The 22,783-nt window shown below is 43.0% G+C and overlaps 3 protein-coding genes and 2 long non-coding RNA genes across 8 annotated transcripts in view; 2 read left to right on the forward strand and 3 right to left on the reverse strand.

The window, feature by feature from the left end:
- LOC110398830 lies at positions 42-1,240 on the reverse strand. Its single transcript, XR_002438651.1, has 2 exons — positions 1,103-1,240; positions 42-990 (listed from the first exon to the last, which is right to left on the reverse strand). It is a non-coding gene; the product is annotated as an uncharacterized LOC110398830 (long non-coding RNA).
- Positions 1,228-19,970, forward strand: LOC110398827 (probable E3 ubiquitin-protein ligase HERC4). Of its 3 annotated transcripts, XM_021396796.1 has the most exons (23): positions 1,228-1,442; positions 1,689-1,821; positions 2,475-2,551; positions 3,409-3,630; positions 4,719-4,810; positions 5,400-5,530; positions 6,290-6,435; positions 6,778-6,854; positions 7,168-7,265; positions 8,283-8,342; positions 8,761-8,863; positions 9,367-9,550; positions 9,876-10,036; positions 11,133-11,225; positions 12,502-12,600; positions 12,677-12,802; positions 15,355-15,492; positions 15,593-15,759; positions 16,589-16,655; positions 16,872-16,945; positions 17,566-17,749; positions 18,105-18,204; positions 18,828-19,970. In XM_021396796.1, exons 1-23 carry the CDS (start codon positions 1,352-1,354, stop codon positions 19,040-19,042), a joined length of 2,838 nt encoding a protein of 945 aa, XP_021252471.1. In that variant the 5' UTR covers positions 1,228-1,351; the 3' UTR covers positions 19,043-19,970. The 3 variants fall into 3 exon arrangements, 2 of the variants coding, with proteins under 2 accessions (XP_021252471.1, XP_021252472.1); XR_002438649.1 differs by lacking the exon at positions 17,566-17,749 and having other exon boundaries at positions 18,828-18,875; XM_021396797.1 differs by lacking the exons at positions 16,872-16,945; positions 17,566-17,749.
- LOC110398828 (phosphatidylinositol N-acetylglucosaminyltransferase subunit Y) lies at positions 13,804-15,234 on the reverse strand. Of its 2 annotated transcripts, none has more exons than XM_021396800.1 (2): positions 15,012-15,153; positions 13,804-14,899 (listed from the first exon to the last, which is right to left on the reverse strand). In XM_021396800.1, the coding sequence occupies exon 2, from the start codon at positions 14,742-14,744 to the stop codon at positions 14,514-14,516; it is 231 nt and encodes a 76-aa protein (XP_021252475.1). In that variant the 5' UTR covers positions 14,745-14,899; positions 15,012-15,153; the 3' UTR covers positions 13,804-14,513. The 2 variants fall into 2 exon arrangements, with proteins under 2 accessions (XP_021252475.1, XP_021252473.1); XM_021396798.1 differs by having other exon boundaries at positions 14,619-14,899; positions 15,062-15,234.
- LOC110398829 lies at positions 21,704-22,556 on the reverse strand. The gene is made up of 2 exons (XR_002438650.1): positions 22,398-22,556; positions 21,704-22,238 (listed from the first exon to the last, which is right to left on the reverse strand). It is a non-coding gene; the product is annotated as an uncharacterized LOC110398829 (long non-coding RNA).
- The window catches only part of LOC110398826 (probable E3 ubiquitin-protein ligase HERC3), a 46,883-nt gene continuing 46,680 nt past the window's right edge, over positions 22,581-22,783 (forward strand). Inside the window, exon 1 of the mRNA XM_021396795.1 lies at positions 22,581-22,699. The gene's annotated coding sequence lies outside the window, so the exon portion shown is untranslated. The remainder of the gene's footprint in view (positions 22,700-22,783) is intronic.

The raw sequence follows: 22,783 nt of genomic DNA on the forward strand, positions 1-22,783 counted from the left end.
GTTGTGCATAATTTCCGAAGGCATTTTCAAAATCACATGGATTCTGCTTAAATGGAATTTTAATTAGTCATTAAGAGTTAAGCCAAGAAGAAAGAGCAGTCACCTTTCTGACTGTACTGCCAGAAAGCTGTTGAGTTAAATGACCTGCTAGGAGGCACTCTGTTATAGTCCTTCCAGAGGGATTCTTAAGCATACCCCCTTGTATGTCTCTGGCTAGAATTGAATTGTTCAGGGCAATGTCTTTTATACTTTGCATAGAGATAACCATTAACTGTAAATAACAAATCACATCAACCTGTATTTTCTTCCCTCTGTCAGACTACTGCTGCACCTTTATTCACTTCAAGTTCGTTGGTGCATAACGTCCTTCCCCTATTTACCACCAATAATTTATACTTGATTCCACAAGATTGATTGCTCTGTGCCAGCGTGACCAGAGATGTACAAATTTCCATGCACGGAACCACAGATGTTTTCCAAGTAACAGCTGCGGGAGCATTCCCAGCATAGCTCTCTCCTAAGCTCCCGAATCCAGGCACATTTCACTAACATTCTCTCGATGCTTGCCAGAAGAAGTAATGCAGATGTACTTTCTTACATGTACAGTCAGTATGTAGCTGTGCTGGATATGTCTAGCTCAAGAGTTCAGACTGCATAACCTCGTTTTTAGTATCATGTATCACATGGTTCCGTCCAACGCCCTGCTTTATCGCCATCTGCTCTCCTCTTGCTGTCACTGCAGCCCAGGGCAAAGCTCCCATCGCCTTCAGTGGCAGAAAAGCCGGGGCCTCGCAGCTGGGGTTCCGGAGCTGGGACGGCAAAGGAAGACTGCTGTAGCCAGTTGAATTGCCAGGTGATTTTTAGCAAGCTGGAATGTGTGCCAGTTTTGTAAAATCTGCAACCTCTTCTATCCAAACAAGCGTCGGTGAATATGTGTGATCCTGACCCCAAGAGAAGTGCAAGTCGCTATGTTACTGGGCAGCAAATTGTCTGTTTAAAAAAAAAAAGAAAGAAAGAAAAAAGAAAGAAAGCACGCATGCAAGTGTCACAGAAATATTAAGTATTTTGCAAGATGATTGATAATACAAACTGCAATGCTGACACGAACGCTCCAGGGCAGAAAATATCCAGTTATAAATGATGAAGCGTACAATGAAGTAGCCACGGTAATTAGCTGAGTTTAAGAAATCCCTTTCCCCCGCGGCAGGCGGCGGCGGGCAGGGCCGCCCGAGCACGGCCAGCTTTCGCTTTCCATTTCCCCGGCGGGGCGGGGCGGGCAGCGAGCAGCTGACAGCCCAGGAGCCGTACGCTAAGAAGGGAGAGCCGGGCTCTGTCCGGCCGGCGTTGCGGGATGGCGGGGGCGCGGCAGCGGCAGCGGCGGGCCAGGAGGCGGCAGAGCGGGCTGCGGAGCAGGGCCCCGCGGAGGCCGCCTGATGCCAGAGGTGCGCGGCGGGGTGACAGAGGGGAGCGGGACGGGGCCGTGGTGCGCAGAGGGGTGATCGCTTTTAGAGCCGGTGGCACGACAGGCAGAGATGGCGAAGTGTCTTCGGCAGGTGTGCAACAAAGCAGCGGGCGGGACGCCGAAGCCCCAGGGGACCTGAGAAAATACTGCTTAAGGGGGAGCAGAAATGGTAAAGGTGCTCGCTGCCTTACCGAGACTGCCGTGCTCATCTCTGCTTGTTCTGCAGAATGCGTGCAGTTAGAGAGAAAAGAGGAGGTGCGGTGTTCGAACTGTGATGAAACACATGTTCTCATTCGCTCCCGTGATGGGAACCTTTATGAACGCTGGACCACGACTCCAGACAAAATCTCTAAGCCAAGGTAAGAAGCTTTCACAGGATAGTGGTCAGAGCAAATGGCCTACTCTTCCTAAAGGTAACATCCAAGGAACTTAGACATCCTCCTACTGTCAAGAGGAAATTGCAACACTTACACTTCTAGAACGCAAAACTTTCTCTTCATTTTTATTTCAGCAAGAAGTGCTCTGATTTTGAGGTTAACACCAAGATCTGAGCTGACTGAGATGCAGTTGATACAGGTTCCTCTCAAAACTTAGTAACGATTGGTAGATAAACCAGTCCTGCAAATGACGTGTAAATGACAAGTGGCTCGGGAAAGCTGTGTGTGAAAGACCCGAGCCCGCCTGAACCTTGCCACCGACTCACTGATCTATGAGGTTAACCGGCTTGTAAAACTGGCACAGCAGTTGGCTTATTGGACGTTCTGTTAACTTGCCCAGGGATGAGCCTGATGTTGTTCTAGCTTCCACTGGTGCAAAATGTAATCAAATCAGTTAGAGCAGCTGAAGGAGGCTGGCGTAAGAGCAGAGTGAATCGACTGAGAGATGACCAATATTTTTCTATGTAAATACTTCTAAACGTGCTAGGACACGGTGAGCAGAGGATTGCCTTCTTTTACTTTGTCTGATGGCACAGCATCTATTTTGATTTGGCATCTTTTCCTTACCTTTGTAGGCTGGTGAAAGAACTGGGAAACCATGATATTGTTCAAATAGCCTGTGGAGACCATCATTCCGTGGCGCTGTCCAGAGGTAGCCTCTTTTATGCACACTTTTTCTCCAAACGGAAGTTGCATTTGACAGGCTTGTTCAGAAGGGAATGTTTGAACTATATCCAGTAGTTAGTGACACCATCTGTTGAGTAATTAGCAATAGGTAGGGGACACAAAGTGTGATTGCTGTCAGTGCTAGCCTTCCTTCCCAACACTTAAGGATGTGCAGTTCTTTCCAGTTCCTTAGGACTAGTTCTCCTCAAAGGTTTGTTGTGGAGACTAAATGTGGCTGCTGTAGCGGAAATGCTAAGTTACAGCCTGAAACAGTGACCGAGCACCTGGTGGGAAGGCAGGGCCAACCCAGGGGAGCTCAGGGGCAAGCAATGCACCTGAGTGACCGACCTCATTTAAGGGGTTGGCAGTGGAGGCAAGGGTATCTCTTGCTGGAGATCTCTGCCTACCGGAGGCCTTCCAAAGGTAAGCAGCTCGTTTCCTTCATTTCTACGTCTGTGGCTGCTGCATTTGGGCTCATTCTCATTTGCTGCAGCTAAAGACTTTGCCACCCTGTTATTATCACAGTACTTTCCATCCTGTTATAGCATTACAGCCACCTCACTCTGCACTCGCCAGATCTGCTCATTTTTAAGTTTGAGTTCTTCTCTGGTTAGAAACTTCTTGAAAGTGTGGCTTTAGAAGTGGTGACAGCTTTTGATGAGTCGTATAGGCAGCATGGGTCTATCTTGAAGGGGTGGAGGCACACAGGGAGATGTAAATACTGATTACAGTCTCACCTAGGAGCTAGATCTCTGAAACCAGCACTGATTTTCATTCTCAAAGTACAAAGACTCAAGGAAAGCATGATGCAGAGCTTTTTTTCTTCTTGTTGCATGCATGAAGGAGGTAATCTCTTTACCTGGGGCCAGAATACCCATGGACAGCTTGGACTGGGGAGCCAAGACCTGCTCATCCCTGTACCACACCTGGTGAAAGAACTAAAGGGCATCCCACTTGCTCAAATTGCTGCTGGAGGAGCTCACAGTTTTGTTGTGTCATTCTCTGGAGCTGTGTACTCCTGGGGAAAGAATGATTTTGGACAGCTGGGACTTGGACACACAGAAGGTATGAAAAGAAAGCAATCTGAGAGCAAAGCACTGGGAAGATCGATGAGTTTTTTTGCAGACACAGGAATGATTCAGGAATGCTAAGCCCGTTTGGAACAGCAGTGGGCAGCAGAGACTTGGGAAGCAAGTATAGCTGGATAAGTTTTTTTGTTTTGAAGCTATTGTGTCCTGACCTGGAAATGCACACAGGGACAAGAGAGTTGCGGGTTGTATCTCTGCAGAAAATTTGCCAGCTTCCTCACAAGGGAAGCAGAGGGGCAGCACTGATCTCTGCTTTCTGGTGACAGCAACAAGACCCAAGGGAACAGCAGGGAGCTGTGTCAGGGAAGGATCGGGTTGGGGATTAGGAAAAGGTTCTTCATGATAGGGTGGTTAGGTCCTGGAACAGGCTGCCTGGGGCTGTGGTCGTGTCCCCAAGCTGCCAGAGTTCAGGAAGTGATTACGCTTTCAGATATGGGATTTGATTTTTGAGTAGTCCTGTGTGGAGCTGGGAGTTGGACACGATGATCCTTGTGGGTCCCTTCCAATTTTGGAGATTCTGTGATTCTATGATCATTTTATATGGCCAAGTGGATAGGCTGGGATCATAAAACTGCATATCTCAGAGATCTCTTTTCAGGCCTATTACATCTCCAGGCAGTCTTGCGCAAAAGAAATTTCTTTAATTTTCTGTGAACACAAGGTGAGAGAAGAATTTGTCTTCAAGCCTAGAAGGCTAGTGCAGAATTGCCATAGCCAGATACAACCAGAAGTTATTGGAATATTAGTATGTCCAGCTCCTTGAAAGTCAGATATTTTGAAGTCAAGTACCTTCTGACAAACAAATGTGAAAGCACTGCATTTTATTTCAGACTTAGTTAAACTGAACGGAAATAAATACAATGGACAAGACAAAACATGATAAGGAAGGACTTGTTGCAGTGGAGGGTAGAAAACAACTCAAAATGAAGTCATAAATATATGAATTGCTGTAAGATAGCGCTGTAAAATGTTAAAAACATATTTGCTAAAGAACGTATTTTCTAAATCTTTGTGTGAGACACCTCAGAGCGCCTTCACTTTAGCTATACTGTGTGTTCTTTCCAGACAGGGACTGCCCATCATATGTTGAAGCATTAGAGCACTGGAAGGCTGTATTTATCTCATGTGGGGCAGACCACACTGCAGTTCTCTCCAAGGTGAGCCTGAAATTGGAACTCGGCATCTGAGAACTTGCACTGGGGGAAAAAGATGCACTGCCAAAACTTAACACAGAAATTGGAATGGCAACTCCTGCTTCCATCAGCCTGGAGACAGTCAACAAAGCGAGCTAACTACGGTAGTGGGAAAAATAGCCTTTGCTCAGGTTCCTATCACCTGCGTGCAAGCTCTCACTGAGAGATGATAAATGAGAATCCCGGGTTGAAGGGGTGCAATTCAACTCTCCATACTTTTTGAAAATACTTTCTTTTTACATATGCCAGGGACTTAAGAAAATGTGAGTAATAGCTAATTCACTAGGGTTTACTAACAAAAGTAAGATTCGTAAGCAACAGGGAGTTATTCTCAGGAGTTAAATGGCTTTTCTCAGAAGTTAAAGGATTTGGACATATAAATAATGTAAGATTATATTTGGTGTGAGGTGAACTCTATCTCTGTTTGAATCAGGGATGTTTCTGAGTCCAGGCCAATATAACATTAAGTATTGCAGGATCTCACTGTTAATGGTGATCATTTGAATGCCATTAATTATGCAGTGGTCCTCTTGTTTGTTTCTCCACCTACCAGGATGGCTTGTTGTACACCTTTGGAGCAGGAGGGGCTGGCCAGCTTGGTCACAACTCCACCCGGAATGAATTAACACCTCGTGTGGTGGCTGAACTGTGGGGAGCAAGAGTTTCACAGGTTGCCTGTGGAAGGTGGGAAAGTACCTTAATAAAATGCCTTCCAAAGTCAGAGTCTCAGATGATTCATTTAAGAACAGTAGGGAGGGAAATCACCAAGATGCTTAAATCCCTGTATTTCAGTAGCTCAGTCTGTCAGTATCTGTCTGTCCATTCTTCACTCACAGCCCACTCTCCTGCCACAACTCATGTGGAAGCAGAACCTTAAGCCAAAGCCAAGCATGTTGAAAGGGTTGGAAAAAACACCTGAAGCCCTTGGCTCTTGGTCTTTCTAGAAACACAGGGTGTACTGGGTTCCAAAGGACAGATGACTGTCAAAAGGCTGAGTGAGAGAAGTCACCATTCACTTCAACGGGCATAGGTCCTTAAAAAGAACCAAGGAATAGTGAAAGTTATTGTTTCATTCTACCTTTTTGGAAATGAGATGTAAAAAGTCTCCTGTTGACTTTCCTGGGTTTTCAATCAGGCTCAGCAGCACAGAATTTTCACTTGGAAGGAATCTAGCAAGGCCTAACACTTTAATTTTGTATGTGGAGCCAGGGTAAATCACAATCATTAGAGGATAGTATGGGAAATTTGAGTCTGTATTTTTTTTTTACTGCAGAATGTTTATGCAAGGAAGTGTTCTATGACTTCAGTTAAAGAGGCTATAGCTGTACTACCCCACTTTTAAAGACAAGCCTCAGCTATCCCCTTTGAAAATGTGTCTGTAAATTTTATTCTGACTATCACAGTGGTATTAACTTATTTTGACAATATTCTTTTTCTGAACAGGCAGCACACCCTGGTCTATGTCCTATCTTTGGACCAAGTCTATTCATTTGGTTCTTACGAAGGACAGCTGGGAAGTGAGAGAAAAGCTAATCAGTTGATACCACTGCCCATCAATTCACCAGGGGATAATGGGAAATTCTCACAGGGTAATGAACGCTGTAGAGGTGTACGATGTGTATTAATTTCTTCCCGATCAGGCAAAGGGGAGGTGTTTGCTTTCTTGATTTTTTTTCACACTGAAAAACTGATAGCCTCCAATGGCTTAGACTATATCTCATGCTTGCTTAATTGTCCCAACACAGTCTAGCAATGTGTAAATCTATTTGCTGTTTAATTTATCATCATGAGTAAATGCCACACAGAATCAACTTTTAGACAAACAGCTACTGTCTGAGTTTTTTGAATATGCCACTTCTGTGCACTAACCTCTATGTAGTAATGACCGTGTCTTCAAGTAGTTGTATGAAAATTTTTTCACATTTTCACAGAAAACATGTCACAAAACGTGATTAAAACTACTGCAGAAGGAAAGGAAAGTATCGTTGGCCTTCTCTTTAAGAAAAGGGTATGTGTATATTTGTTTACAACTTCAGTTTTTGACTACTGTTCACAGTCCTGATGGAAGCTTTTGATTTTTCCATACTGCCTCTAGTGCTCCAACTTAAAATATGTCTCTTTGCAGTTCTTTGCATGCTCAAGAGCAGAAACTGACTTGTATTGCAACTATAAATCTGTTCTGTGTTTTCTGTATCTGGGTCATGCTGGATGACCATTAACTTATTCATATTTAGGCTAAAATGTAATTGTGGTTATTAGCTTTAAAAAATATCTAATTACTAGATCTTTAATCTCATCATATGTTCATGCACTGCATGAAGAATTCCTATCCTTTGAATGGAATTGCCACTCTGGAGAGGAAAGAAGTGAATGCATGGGTTTCTAATTCCTGTCCTCAACACCGGGAGACTATAAAAAAGTAAGTTAGAACTCTTGTGACTTTTTTCCCAACACATGACTTTGGGTAAAAGAAAAAATTACTATTTGTTGAAGACTCTTGTAGAAATGTTCATCCATTTAGCCGAGAACAGATGTTGTACCAGCGCTTGTTACTTAGTTTTTGCAGTAGGAAAACATATTCATTTGTCAGCATTTGAAAACTAGTGATGTCTTCTTTAGTTTCCCATTTTCAAAAGCAGTGGGTATTACTACTCTGGGAAGCCTAACGCTTACAGATGAGAATTATGATTAGGTAGTCTTTTTTTTTTTTTTCACGTGGGAAGTTATTTTCTTTAGGAAAGTCTGACTTCAGGTGCTGATTCTGAGCATTTAAAAATCTCGACCAGTTTGGATCTGACCATAATAAAAGTGGTTGTTCTGCACCAGAAGATTGAGGGAGACAGAGGCTTCTTTCCAGATCTCAGCAGCAAAGCCCAACAGCAAATGTTTGATTAAGAAGCTGTTTTAGTCAGATAGAATAGGAGTATTGGTGATGAGTAAATGTTACCTCCCTACTGAGAATCCAGCTTTCTTGCAGCAGCTGAATTTCCCCTTGCTGCACTGCAGATCACATTCATGGAGAGGTTCCTCCTCTCTTCCACTGCAGTGCCTCTTACATTGTGTAACAAACAAAACGATGTCCTCTCCTGACTTGTTTTGAAGTTATCTCTGTCATAACAGCCACCTGTGCACAGCACAGGCTGGTACAGGGCACTCAAGGAGGTTCCCCATGGTGACTGTACATGCTAACATAATCACTGCTTGTGCTTTAAGTATAAGGCTAAGTATAGGAAACATGGGTTTCTGAAGATCACTAGCTCCACAAATAAAATGTCTGCAATGCTCTCAATACAGTGCTATTAAGAAAAGATTTTTATGGTCAGGTGAAGACATGCTTGTACACATGGTTTTTGCTCTTCCAGAATTTGTGAACCGAAGGTAGTACTCATGTTGAAATGATCTGCTTTGGTTTGTTTTTTTCTTTTTTTAATCTCAGGAATATCAGACTAATCTTTTCATCTGAGGCTTGCATCAATGGAAGTTTCTTGGATGAAAGGTACTGTGTGCTGACTAAAATTAAGTTTCTATCTTCTAGTCATACTAAAACTTGCTGTCTCTTACTCTAGTAGGTTATCCCACAGTGACATTTGACAGATGATGATAGTGTCATGAGGCAATATTACGGTTCCCAAAGGGTCCATAATAGCTCTTCCCAGCACTGAAGTGCAAGTCATTTTAGGGTGAAATACAGGAAGTCAGTTATTAACAGTGCATCACTACGCAAGACAAGAAGGACAGAATATTAATCAGGTCACTCCACAGTGAGAATATCTTTGTAGAACAGACAAAGCTGTACTCACTGCAGTTGGGTGTTAACTTTTCTAAATGTTTTCAGATGTTGGGATGCTTCACTATTCACTCAGTAATTAAAACAGCTTGTTTGTTTATTTATTTATTTTTTTCCTTCATGACAGAGGCAAACATTTCAGAACTTCCAAAGAAATCTCAGGTTTAGACATGGCAAAAGTGCTATGCTTTTATAAGAAGATGAGCAAGAATGCAGAAGTCTACCAGGAGGTGAGGATTTGATACAAGAATTCTCACTACACAAACCCTGAGAAACTGACTATCATTTTCCTCAGAGGTTTAGTTTTTCCCAGTCTTTTACAAGCAAAGCAAAAAGAAACAAAACCAACAACCTTTCAGGAAACTTCGTGAAGAGAAGGTACTTTTAATTGTTCCCACTGAAGCCGTATACTGAGGAGATAGGTTTATATGAAGGTCATAGCGCAGTGAACAAGCCCTTTCCCAATAAAGCTGACAAGCTTTTCTATGAAGGGAACATATGGGAGAATGATCACAGTCTTTCTTCTAATTGTGCAAATAATGAATGAGTTACTCAGCATCAATTGGGGAACTCTAATTTTGAATTTGAATTGAATTTGAAGGTAGTATCCTAGACTTAGTGCGTGAAGGAAGATTTGTGAACGAAATGTAGGAATTCCATACCAACCTAATTCATAGATTATTTTGGCATAACACAACTGCATTTTCAATCTCTTTTCTTTTTCCTTCTGAAGGTACAAAAGGAGATCAACAATTTACTGCCATCATTGTCGTCTTCTCCTATTTCACCTGAAAATTTCAGAATCTACTTGATCTTGCCTTTCCTTCTGCAGAGAGAGGTTAACAGCTCTTACTGTACTCTCAAGCTGCTAGCAGAAGCTATCCTGAGGCTCCAGCAGAAGGACCTCCAAACTCTTGGTAGGATTTGAAGTTGATGAAATTGAGTGATTTAAATGTTTGGGCTTTTGAGCAAGAGGTAGTACTGCTGAAGTAATTTATTCTAGAGCTCAGCCTGGGAGAAATGTGTTTGGTAGAAATATAAAGATGGGGTCTACTACAGAAAAAGCAGGCAGAAAAAAAAATGGTGTTTCTCAGCTCGAGGCTTACTAATTCTTGTAGTGCTCAATTAAGCATTTTGTTTAGTTAATTTGATCAGAAGGGGAAATGCAACTTCATCCAGAAATAGTAGTTATTTGCATGTTACCTATGGTGGATGTCTTACTAGCTGTTGTTTTGTTTACAGAATGCCTGTGGTCAAATCTAGAAACAGACCTTTTCAAGAAACTGGTCATTATATTTAAGAGGGTTTCCCTGTATGCTCTGACTGAACTTTTCAGGAGCGGTTTGTCTGAGCAATTCCCACAAGAAATAGAGACTCTGCAAATACTGCAGATTCTTTACCAGGTGAGAAGGTGTTTGGATCCTGAGATAGGACATATCAGTATGATTTAGAATATTTTTCATCCTTTTTCTTTGAATTTTCTGGGTTTCCTTCTTACAAGGAAACATGGTTCTTTGACATTACTTCGGGATTCTCTTTAGCTCTGCATCAGCATGGCTTTGAAATAACCGAGTTGTCATGCTACCTACCGACCCCAGATTGTGCTCTTGAACTGTGCCTGGATGATTGCCTACAGAATTGAAGAACTGAAGCCCCATGTGGGGAGGGGACACTTGTAGGAAGGAGTGCATAGCTATGGCTGTGGTGCTCAGCACATAGCATATCTGTTCCACTTGTGAGAATCCTTTGTGAGATCTCACCCTAGAAACAGCATCTAAATGACAGCCCACCAGTTTTGCACAGCAAAAGTGTATGATGCTTTTAGAGTCTGCTACCTGAGAAATTATGTGAGACAGTAGAATTTGAGCATGTTTAGCTCGTATGAAGAAGGGAAAGACAGGACAAATGTATTCTTCTAAAAAAAATGTCCTTTTTCCTGCTGAGGTTTTCAAAGGAAGGAGCTCAAACTTGCATTTAGTAAGAACAAGAGTTGTTAAATTTTGTTCAGTATTCAGTGTTCTTTTGGCTGAGAATGCAGATTTGGCCCTCAATGATTACACTCTTGAATGTATTTATCCACTGGATAAAACTCAAATGTGCAGGAGAGTACTGCTCAGTAAGCAGCAGCATCATTTGCAGCCTTTCATGGTCACTGTCCTCCCCAAAATAAGATCTTTGCCAGGCAACAAATATGAAAGCAAATGAAAAATTTCAGACTCTCTTGCAGCGTGACAGACAAAAAATATCCTTCAGGATGGAGTTCTGTTAAGGGGTCTTTGTTGTAAATAAAAGCTTGCAGGAAAGCAATTTTCACATGGTTTTTTTTTGTGACTTGTCACTGTTGACTGCTGTACTACTTGTAGTGTTTCTATACTTCCATTTTTGTGCTGGGTCTCAGGGCTATTTCTGCTGAGATCCCTGTTACTCCTTAATCCTGTCCTGGTGCATAGCTCACTAGCTCTGCTGCCAGTCCCATTTATATTGTGTCTGTCAATACAGGTGAACTCCAGGGCTGGTTTCAGGCTACAAGACGACAATTTCTATATACCTGAAATGAACGAGATTGTCCTTCATTTTTTCACCATGGGCAAAGTAAGTGTAAAATCTTAGCAGCGGTACAAAATGCTTATTTCACTATTTTGTTTAATAAATCAGTACAAATGGAAGACAGCTCTAAACTTTACCCCAGTGACAGTGCTTTTCTCCACTTCTAAATAAAGCAAGCCATTTATGATCTCAGTATTATAGCAGCTACAGTAGTGCTGTGATGACCCCCTAGTTCTGAGAGCCAGAGCTGTTCCCAGCATGTCCCTGCCTATAGTAGTGGGATTGGAACTAGAAAATCATAACAGTCCCTTCCAACCTAAACCCTTCTATGATTCTGTCATCTCAAGTAGATCTGTTTGCTTCAAACTGGCAGTGAGTACGAAATAGCACCATCAAGGATGGTTACTATGCTTCTTTTAGAAGCTTATATATATATACTTTTAGATATTATACCATTTATTTAGCAGAATTATTGTGAGGGCTCTTTAAACTTTTATGGACAAACCCTACTGAGCACTTCTCTTTGCTTGTATCTAAAGCAAAGCAGTGGTGATAAAAATAAATCTGTGAAATAAAAAAATCTGTGAAATGGTTCACTTCTTCAGTGATACGAAGGAATGAAAATTAGCTATCAAATGCAATCAGTGTCACAGGAAATAACGTGAAACATAAATACGTAGGTACTATGGGCTTTGTTAGGCAAAAAATAGTTTTCTGGCAACTTGGCTGGATTTCACAACCAACTGTGTAATTCTTTCATAAACTTCCATTAGCTAATGTACTGATTCTGTACTAATTAACCAGAACAAAGAAGGAAGCTTGAGAAACAATATAGAACTGCAAGTCAAGTAGGACAGTTACTTGAAGTTGCTGCCTTACCACACTAGAAGTGTAACACATTGCACTAGATTACTTTGTATGCTGATACCTACTTCTAATATTGTGAATTATAAACCCGACAGCTTTTAACTACAACATATAACCTGAGTGTCCTGGACATTTTTCTGTGTTTTGATTTAACTCAAGTATGGAAGAGGCTATTAAAATCACTTTCTGTTTTATTCCTGAGGTACTGTAACACAAGTGTCTGCACAAGACAGTTCTGCAAAAATTCAGATGTGTCTCTGACAGGGTTTCCTACTCATGGAAATGCTTAGAACCTGCTTTTATGAAGTGTGCCTCTGTGTGTATGGTGTACAAATACACATCAAAGGCATGTTTCAAAAATACAGGAAGGCAGTTCAGTCTCTACATATACCTTCAAATCTGATTTTGCAAGTGAAAATCAACATACCTTTTATTTTCATCTTTGTAATTTCAGATTACAATGCTGATTAAATATCCATGCATTTTTGACATGAAGCAGAAGATGCTGATTCATACTTTAGAATGCAACAGACTCTCTTTATATTTCAACTTTGTAAGTAAGGCCTTTTTTTCTTCCCAATTTAGAATAAAGAAACACACTTCTAACAAATATTTACTTTATTCTTCAGCATCCAGACTCAGTAAGCGTATTGCAGAACCAGTGGACTTTTCCTGTCAGAAGAGAATGCCTTCTGCATGACATATGGAATCATTTAAGAAATGCAAAGAACAAGCAATTCACATGTTCCTTAAAAGTAAGATATCAAACCATCTATTTTTTTCAGCTCTAAATGTATTACTGCAGTGTTCTGAAGTACTCTAAGAAAGTTCTGCTGGGGGCATAAGTAAATCAGGAGAGTAGTATCATACATTCTTATTCCAGGTAGCTAATAAGCATTGTGGGTATAATTTAAATGCCACTGGCAGTGCTACTTACTGTGAACTTGCTTTGGAATAATGTAATAGGATTGCTCAGGAAACCGGTTAATTGGTGAATTCCAGTACTATTATTGCTAGATTCACTTTACTAGGCTAATTTGCTGTGCATGAAAAACCTGGTGGACAGGTTTTTCTTGTCAGCAGTAGGGGCCAGCCAAGTGACATGGCCAAAAAAGCAATTTCTCTCATGGTGATGCTGCCTAGATGGAAAGGAAGAATAATGCCCACAAGAAAGAGGAAAAGCTGATTATAACGCTGCTGTCTCTCTGCGATTTTATTTGTGGTTTCACCAGTACAAAGGTTTCGGTAGCCAGATTTTCTTCAGGTATTGCAGTGCCGGCCCTTTCCTGCAAAAGTAATCGGGTGGCTGACATGGCATCTGGTCACCTGGGTTCCTGCCCAGAGCTGAGCTGAGCTGAGCTGAGCCCAGGGACCACGTGCCTGTGTTCTCAGTCACTAACACAAAGGCTGTCAGTCTGGTATTGCACCTGTGCAGGAAGACATTACCCAATGCTGGTTCTTCCCAAGTGAGCTGCCTTGCCACTGAGTTGCCAAAGCTTTTCCTTCCTATACACCTAGGAGAAGATTCACAAATGGCTCCTAGAGTTACCTTTCCTTTTTTATTTCTCACTACATCAGCTGAAATAGATTTTTTTTTTAAACATACACAATAAGGTTTGTGCTCTGTACTATGCTCTAGGTGAACCTCTCTCCATTGATTGCACAAGGAGCCCTGACAAATAACCACGCTTAGCTCGAGTAAGCCTTCCAATACACCTTTCATACATCCCAGCATTATTTATGCAGCAGTAGCCTGATCAGTGTGATTGCTTTATTAGTTTCTCATCAGTAGACACTAAGATCTGCAATGTTTCCAACACAGTACTGCAATTCTGATTTTTTTTTCAGCAGTTACAGGACCTTGTGTCACTCCATTCTCTAGTGCTGCTGTAAATGGGAACAGGGAAAGCTGAAGTATTCAGCCAAAGTATCTACCGTTTCTTATCTACTAAGGAGGAGACAGCATTAAGGAGAAAGATACTCTATACATATATATATATGTGTGTGTGTGTGTGTATGAGTATCTGAACAAAATTCTTCATTCAATTCAAGGCCTGTTATTAAACATTAACCTAATTTATTTTACATTCCTCTGACTGTGAGACAAATGCATTTCAGTACATCAGTTCAAGACAAACAAAATCAAGGAGAGATTCATACCACCCCATATTGTCACTGCTTATTATTTGGTGTTATTTTAGTCAGGGTGCAGTCATCGATCACAGATTATTACCCCTAGAAGATTTTCAGTAGCTACTAGAAACAGAGCTTGAAGAGATACACTAGAAAGAAATAATGTTTGTTATTCTCTTACTTTGCAGTAATTAAGTAATAGGCTTGCTGCAGAGGACTGCATACAGGTCAGACTAGTGCCCCAACAGAAGTCTCAGATCAATTGCGAGACCTGGCAAAATTAAATAAAGTGTGTTGCTCTAGAGAAGCCCACGGGTTAGCGGAGGCAGTGCACTAGTTGTGCCTAAAAAGCTTGATTCCCATCCAGGTCCACAGGTGGAAGAATACATAAACTGGTATTGTAACAGGAAGCAGGAGGCTGTAGAAGCATAAGCTGTTGGTGCTGGTGCAGCCCTGGGGGAAGGTTTCATCGACGCTGGCCGAGTAGAACAAGCCTGCTAGGGAGAGGAGGGGAACGAGCACGGTCAGCGTGGGCAGGGAGGGAAGCAGGCCGCCTGCAGCCATCGGCACGGCGCCCTCACGGCTGCTCCGAGGCCTCTGCTGGGGGCCGCTTCTGCGTCGTCCTGGCTGCCTCCGGAATCATGTTAGGGATGCCATCGATGATGGGGTACGCGATGCCCAGCTCCTCGTTAATGAGCTCGTTAGTCGATTCTTCATACCTGGGCATTCAAGAAAGAAAGCAAAACAAAACAACAAAACAAAACAAACAACCAAAACCAAAACAAACAAACAAACAAACAAAAAAACAAAAACAAGGGAGGCGTCAGTGACCTGGCTTTGCCTTGAGGCCCCTTGCTCCCTCGCAGCCCCCAGGCCCTCACCTCAGCGGCCGCTTGGAGAGCGGGCACACCAAGAAGCGCAGCAGCGACGGCTCCAGCGGCCGCCCCGCGCCGGGGCCCTGCTCCTGGCCGCCCGCCCCGCGGCTCCCCGCCGCCCCCCGCAGCACAGCCACCGCTCCGCGCCCGCAGCCGCGTAGCATGGCGGCTCGCCCCGGCCACCGCTCCGCCTCCGGTGTGCGACGGAACCGTGCCGGGCTGCGCGCCGCCGCCGCGCTGTGGTTCCGCTGCGGCTCGCTGCTCGGCCGCTCTCACCATGGCTGTCACTGGGCTCGTAGGTGGTCTTCACGGGCGAGGAAGGGGAAGGAGTCGGGCTGCGCCGGGAGTTTTTCAGCGTCGCCGCTAAGGCCCTCTGCGATCCCCAGAGCGGTGTCTTCCGCCACTTCCCCTCCAGGCTGGTCTGGTTCCCCAGGCAGGTAAGGCCGTTCGCCTGCACCTGAGCCCCAGACATGCCAAGATGCTCGAAGAGAGAGAGAGGCATAACTTCCTCTGTTTTTTAAATTCGTGTTTGACTAGGCGTTGAGCCACGGTGACACCTTTCTCCTGGCTGGCACCTTGTTCGGAATGGCCCTATATAACCATTGCCTGGCTCCCTTCCCCTTCCCCAGGGCTCTCTTCAAGAAGATGCGGGATGTCGAGCCCACCCTGGAGGACCTGGAGGAGCTAATACCAGCAGTCGGCAGGTATGGAATGTCAGTGTCCTAAGCTGTGAGATCCCTAAGGCAATTCCTAATTTTCTGTGCAGCTATCGCTAAAGTGAGTCTTCTAGCTGGGTGATTCACACAGTAATCTTGAAAGTAGTACTTTAATGTATTAACTAACAGTTTCCACTATGCTTTCAAGGTAGCCAGACCTTATGTGCAAGCACAGTTTTAACCTGTACTGCAGGCATGTTAAATCTGGGAGCCCACATGCTGGGTTTCCACTGCTGAGAAAGATTTCAGGCAGGATGAGTTGCTGCTGCTACAAGACCAAGTTTGTAGGTCCCTGAAGCACAGCATTCCACACAAGTGCTATAAATAGCCCCCGACAACCTCTTCCCTGGAGCCCGTGGCTGTGTCGATGTGCAAGAGCCCTTGGTAGACTGAAATGTCAGGTTGCCTGCAATGCTTTGAGAGACAGCGCTCTACCAAACAGTTCTTCCAGATCATCCCACTGATGAATGTGCAATTACTTATTAGATGATCTTTGAAAGAAAAAAGCTGTGGTCTCAGCCCATTTGCTACTGGAATTGATCTTTGTGTGAAATTCCCAAAGGGCATGGGGATAGTCTTGCTTTGCATCCTTCACTATCAAGGCATTTCCCTGAGATCATGGCAGGAGAAGAATACAAGTTCAGTTTAGAGCTTTTTAGGAAAGTTTGGTCTGAGTACAGGTGTTCTGTACATATGTGCATTGAAATACTGCTTGCCAAAGGATGCTTTCCGGCCAATTTGAGTCTGTAATGAATCGTCTTTACATCCTTTCTCTATTTCCCCTTCCCCCCCCCCCCCCCTTTTTTTTTCTTGAAAGGAATCTTAAGAATATTTTGAAAGAAGAATCTGAGGATAAGCTTGAGAGCCTACAGATGACCTTTGTGGTAAGACTTCTTTGTGTCATTCAGATGTGCCACGCACGTAGCACAGGCAGTACAGTATCCCATCATAAATTATATAAAAACTTGTCTGTAAACTCCAACTAGCGAGGGTACAGAAAGAAAAAATGATAGATATAGCTCATGTATGCCTATCATATATATAGATATGTGTATATAAAATACAGATCTAGTGTCCAATGTTTTTCTTTATTTGTGTAGCAAATAGAAGAAGGAGGTTCTGTGGTTGAGCTTAAAAAAAATGGTGCCAACATTCTTGTCACTAAGCATAACAGGTCAGTTTTATTTTTCTTATCCTGTTTCTGTTATGTGTTTATAAAATATATCTATAGAAAATATCTATTAGAAAATACTGAGTGTGAATGGTGTGCTGTTGGTCTCAGTCCAGCAGCGAGAGCCATATGCTTTCAGATCATGCTGTATGTATGCCAGACATTAGCAGTTTGTGCAAGCAGTGGATAAGACAGGGATATTGGGACATGCTGGCACTGGCATGCACAGTCATACCAGGCCTTATTGGAGAAATTCCTAACAAACATATATGATGTACCTGAACAACATTTTTGGGGACATTGCAGACAACTTGATACATCTTTGTAAAGTTTCTTTTATGAACAAAATATTTCCTCCTTAGTTACGTATATGAAACATATCTTGTACATAATAGAAGAGGAGCAATTTATCAATGAGGTATTGTGTCAGCGTTAACCTCGGCACAGAGTACAGAGAGCAAGTCTGTGGCTTGAGTTCCGCACATGGCTGCTTTCAGTAAAGACTGTGTGTTGGCAGTAAAGCAGGTCATATGGAATAAAGAATAAAGAAGAAAGTTCTATATATTTCTCCTTTTTAAAAATCACCTCTTGTAGTGGTTGTTTGAATCAAAATATCTTTGCAGGAAGGAATTTGTTGACTTGTATGTGAATTACATGTTGAATGAATCAATACGGAAGCCATTTGAAGACTTTATGCAAGGTTTTTTAAGAGGCTGCCCATCTGAAACCTGGAAGTTGTTTCTCCCCGTTGAGCTTCAGGTTGTTCTCCTGGGACACCCCAGTTGTGACTGGTGTCTGCTAAAGAAGGTATCGGTTACAAGCAGAGCAGCCTTCTGCTGTTATGCACAAGCTGTTTGCTAAGCGTAAACTCTTTCTGTCTTGGTCTTTTATTGGGTGCCTAGGTCCCAAATACAAAAATAGCTCAGGGGAATGTTTTTATCATTTGTATTGTTGTTTTGATCAGTTTCTAAACTACACTAGGTACAAGAGTATAGGGTAATAAAAATCAGTCTTTAAAAAAAACAACGAACAAGCAGATTCCAGGTATTAGGAGGATTTGAACATCTGTGAACAGGATTATGAAATGTATCAGATTGAACTGTTACTGCTTTCAGTAAAAATGGAAATAGCAAGGCCAATTTTAATTTTATCTCTTCAACAGAATGTGACGTACATATACTACAAAGAGTCACATCAAACCATCAGGAATTTTTGGACTGTGTTTCTCAAGCTCCCAGAAGAAAAAAAGAAAAAGTTTCTTGGTAATATTCAGACATTCCGAACTTTCTTATAGCTCTCCCTCACAAGGCAGATTTAGATGCCTGTCTGTGAAATGTACTGTACTCCCAAACTGCTTTTCGGTGTGCTTCCGCCCCCCCCCCCCCCCCATTTTCTAGTGTAAGCCACAAAGAATCGGTACAAAGAATAGCACAGTCACAGTTCTGACCCTTCTTACCTTCCCTGAGGCTTACTTAAACACATCCGACACTCCTGAACCTTGCAATTAGTTTATTCCTTACTTCTGCAGAGATCAGTTGTTGGTCAGAGGGCTCAACTTTAATGCAGACACGAGCAGTTGAGCTTTCTTAGAGGATCACAGAAGCTAGCTCATCCTTTTTAATTGGGGAAGGTCAAACCTAGCTTGGCTTTTCTCATTCACAAATTTTGTATAAATAAAAGAAAGTTTATACTGATTATAAATCAGCAAAAGACTATTATATTCAGGTACAAATTCAACAATGCCAAATAATTAGTTTATGTGAATAGCTGTCTGTTTATACTGACTTTCCTTCATGTTTTTCATCTTCCAATAGCATTTTCTTTCTTGGTTTTTTTTTTTTTTTAAATTTACTAATTTGCTTCCCTTCCTCCCTCTTTTGTATAGCTTTTTTATCAGGATCTGATCTAATCATTCCCTATGGACTAGAGTATTTTCAATTTTCTATCGAAGACCCTCTGTGTGAAAATCCAGATGATGCATATCCTTCTGCCTATACCTGCAACTGCACTCTCTTCCTCCCCAGGTACAGCAGTAAAGAAATACTTGAGGAAAAACTACTTTCTGCCATAGAGTACAGTGAAGGTTTTGGCTTGATGTAGCTCTTGGTCAGGAGCATGTTAAAGCACAAACAAGAAAACAAGTGGTTGTCTGACCTGTAATATTTTTCCTGATTTATTCTGCTGTAGTGATTTCTATTCTGCCTTATTTTTACTGCACTTTATAAAAACACTTGAGTCTGTGTATTCAGCTGAGAATGTTTATTGATTATAAATCCTTGCAAGAAGCAACTTGGTAACCAAGTATATTTACATAGATGCTCATCTTACCTGCACTTCAGTGGTCTTATTTCTATTTGATGAGCTTTCAACAGTAAGGTTCTGTTATTTGTACATTACCAAACACATAGCCAGTGCATGCTAAGCAGTAATCATTGCAAGAGGGAGCTAGGGTAACATTTTCATCCTTATTAGTTAAGGATTCTTTTGGAGAATAACTCAACCCTAAGGAGACATGCTCCTTCAAACTGTGAATTGAGGAGCAGTCTGTACTCACCTGAATATGGCCTTTGAGTTATCTGAGAGAAGTTCCTAGGATGAGGAGTTGATCATTCCTAGAGTTTGTCAAGACAAAGCTGTATTTGTAAGGCATTAATGGATGTTTTATTAGTCAGTGTGATAATATTTGTTGTGTTGGTTTACATCTTCAAAGGAGTTGGCTGGTAATTAAATAAAACAGAATGTTAGGCCTGCAGAACAGCTCTGACTACAGAACCTTGTGAACATGAGGCTTGTGAGGCTGTTGGAAGCTCACTGCCAGAACTGTTTGACACTTAGCAACTGCAGGCAGCATGTAAGGGCAGGAGGTTTATTTTTTTTCTATATGTTTTACTTTATGTAAAATGCATATATTTATTGAGAGACAACAGTCATGATTTTTCAGCAGTGCTCTTTCATTTCTTGTATTGACATACATGTGTAAAGAAGGCTTTTACTGTGCTAAATTAATTGATTAAATTTCCACACTCATGGTTGTGTGTTCCTCCATTATGTGACTGCCTATGCGTGACAGCATATCCATTTTCTGTCATGGGTGATCCCTTCACAAGGGGAACCAAAGGCTGATGCAGATGTGTTTCAAACAGGTGCATTACATACACTGAACAAGTCAAAGTCTTTTACATTTCACACAGAATGTTCTTCATATGAATGTAGAAATGTAGAGCAAGAAGATGACAGAAGTTTTCACATCTTTCTCTACCTAGACTTTCTGTTGTACATTACATGCGGTGTAATGTACAACATGTACTCCCATGCTGCAAAAGGTAGATGCTACAGCCTTTGTTACTTAAGCTTCTTCAAGAACACTCAGGGAACTATCCTGTTGCTGTCTACCAGACACAGTGGTGTGTTTGTGGCTATGGGTATCACAGCAATGTCCCTAGTTTGGAGATTCAATAAAACTCACAGTGCAAGATCAGGTTGCACCTGGAAACGTGTCGTTTGAAGACAGGTGAGAAATGTACAGAAACTGCAGAGAAAAAATATATATTTTTAATACTACTTCTCAGGGTACAGTTCAAGGACACTGCTCAAAGCTTTCTTGTGACAGCTCTAGCAGCCTTTCCCTCCATACTGTCACAGCCTGTCTCTGAGAAAAATGTGTCTCCAGGCCTCTTTTTGCTTTTCTCAAAGGCCCAGAGGATTGAGCCTCAGTTCAGAAAGCGAAACCAGGAGCTAGGCTTTCTAGAGGCCTTGGCAGTCACTATCACTTAGATGTCTCACCTCTGCAGCAGAGCTTTTAAAAACGTGTACTGATAGACTCAAAGCCCTGTTCCATGTGCAACCACAGGGAGTCTGCAATGAAACAAAGTACAAACCCTGCATAATGAAAATGGACTAAACACCACAGCAGTGATGCCCTTTGTCATGTATAAGAATATTCGAATTACAGGGATTCCAGGAACACATAATTTTCCCAAGGGTACATACGTGAAATATTCAATACCTCAGTAGGCAAAAAATACTACTGCAATATAGTATTTACCAGTGAGACCAGTAAGGAAGATAAAGAGCCTCTGGTACCAGGGAGGCTACTTCAAAATGCCTATTACATATTAAAAAAAAAAAAAAAAAAAAAAAAAAAGAAACCCTTTTTAGCAGTGATTGTTGGGCTTAGTGCTTTATTTCTTTAGGAATGGAATTGTTTCCTAGGAAAGGCATTTTTTCATGAAATTCCAGTTCAGTAAAAAGGACTTTGTCGCATATTAAGAAAGTTGCAATATAGCAAGCAGTGTAGAAGAACTGCAAGCTCTCACCTCAGGTGCTAGGGCATGTATCCGTGTGGGGAAGCTGGGTGCAAAGCAGTGGTGAGAGGAAGAGTAGCACAATTGGGTCAGAGGATGCCAGCTGCCATCTCAATGGGACAGAGGGGACACATGCCCCTGCCCTGGGCAGCCTGCACAAAAAATGGTCAGCGTGATTTGCTCAAGGTGTCTTCCTTTCCATGCTATGTGAAAAGTGTCACCATCCCACCCCTAGCTGATGCTACCACACCATGACAGCTGTCTACTGTTGCAGCTTAGCCTGCTGCTGCTCTTTGGCAGCCTGCTTCTGGCTGCTTCATTCTTTCACTCATTCATCCATTTATTTATTTTTAATGGTTTTCTAAGCCTCTGTTAGGGCTTGGAAGTCCAGAGTGATCTTCTGTCCTCTGCAAGTCCATGAAAGATGTATTCTGTTTGGATTTCAAAACAACCCATCGGAGATTAAATGATAATAGGTTTATTTAGAGCCTGAAGGAATTTCCTTATCACGTATGATGCAACAGCACATGGGAGATTAAATCCCAGAGTACCTTTCAAGGCTATTTTTAATTTGTCCTCAAATAAGCCCCGCTTTTATTAAAGACTTTCCAAAGGAGCAGACTCTGTCATTTTCTGAAATGACTTCGAGCACTGAGCTGTGTCTTCATTTTCTCAAGCGATGCTTATTATAAAATATGTGAAGAAACAGAACATGCGTGAGCCTGGTAGCCAGCCATGAGTTTAGAAGTCTTTACACCAGCATCACAAGTCTATCGAACCTGCAGCAGGATTAGGTCATCCTCAGCAGAATGACCTAAGCCATGAAGAAAAGGGTGAGCTCCCGCTGACCTCCTGGGGCAGCCACTGCCAGCAGCAATGGCAGCCCTGGCTGCCCGATTCCTCCCGGAAAACAAGGGACGGCGAAAGCCCGTGGTGCCATCAAACGGAGCCCTCACGAAGAAATTACCCGCAGGAACAGCCTCCTCAGGGAGCTGTGTGCGGAAACAAACAATTCAGCTCGGTGGGCTTGCCATTTTACACAGTTACGGAGGACCGGCCTTGAGAGCTCTCCACGAACTCGAAACGTGGGCAGCTAGCGACGGGTTTAAGCAACAGATTCCCCTGCCGAGACCTCCGCGCGGTGTGCTCACCTGCCTGCCGTCACGTTGGCAGCCTGCACTGGGAGCTGCCTGAGACGCACGCACTCCTTTGAGAGTGGGGGGAAGGGGAACGCGTTAAAATCCAGAAAGCCGGGACTCCCGAGCAGCCAAGTAGCTCAGGCGCCGGAAATTTATCTCACAGCGCGCTGTGGGAAGGGCCTGGCAGCCGCAGGGAGCCACCCGCCGTCCCGCCCCATGGCGGCCATTGGCCGTGCGCAGCCATTACACCCGCGGGCGGCGACGGGGGCTGGATTTCCTCGTCGCCGCGGCGGCAGCGGCGGGGCCGGCGGCAGGTGAGCGGGTGGGGGTCGGGCCGTGCTGGGTTTGCGGGGGAGCCCCTTGGGGAGGGCGCGAGCACGATCACGGAATGCCGCAGC

This window comes from Numida meleagris, chromosome 4 (assembly GCF_002078875.1).
Source record: "Numida meleagris isolate 19003 breed g44 Domestic line chromosome 4, NumMel1.0, whole genome shotgun sequence".
NCBI lineage: Eukaryota > Metazoa > Chordata > Aves > Galliformes > Numididae > Numida > Numida meleagris.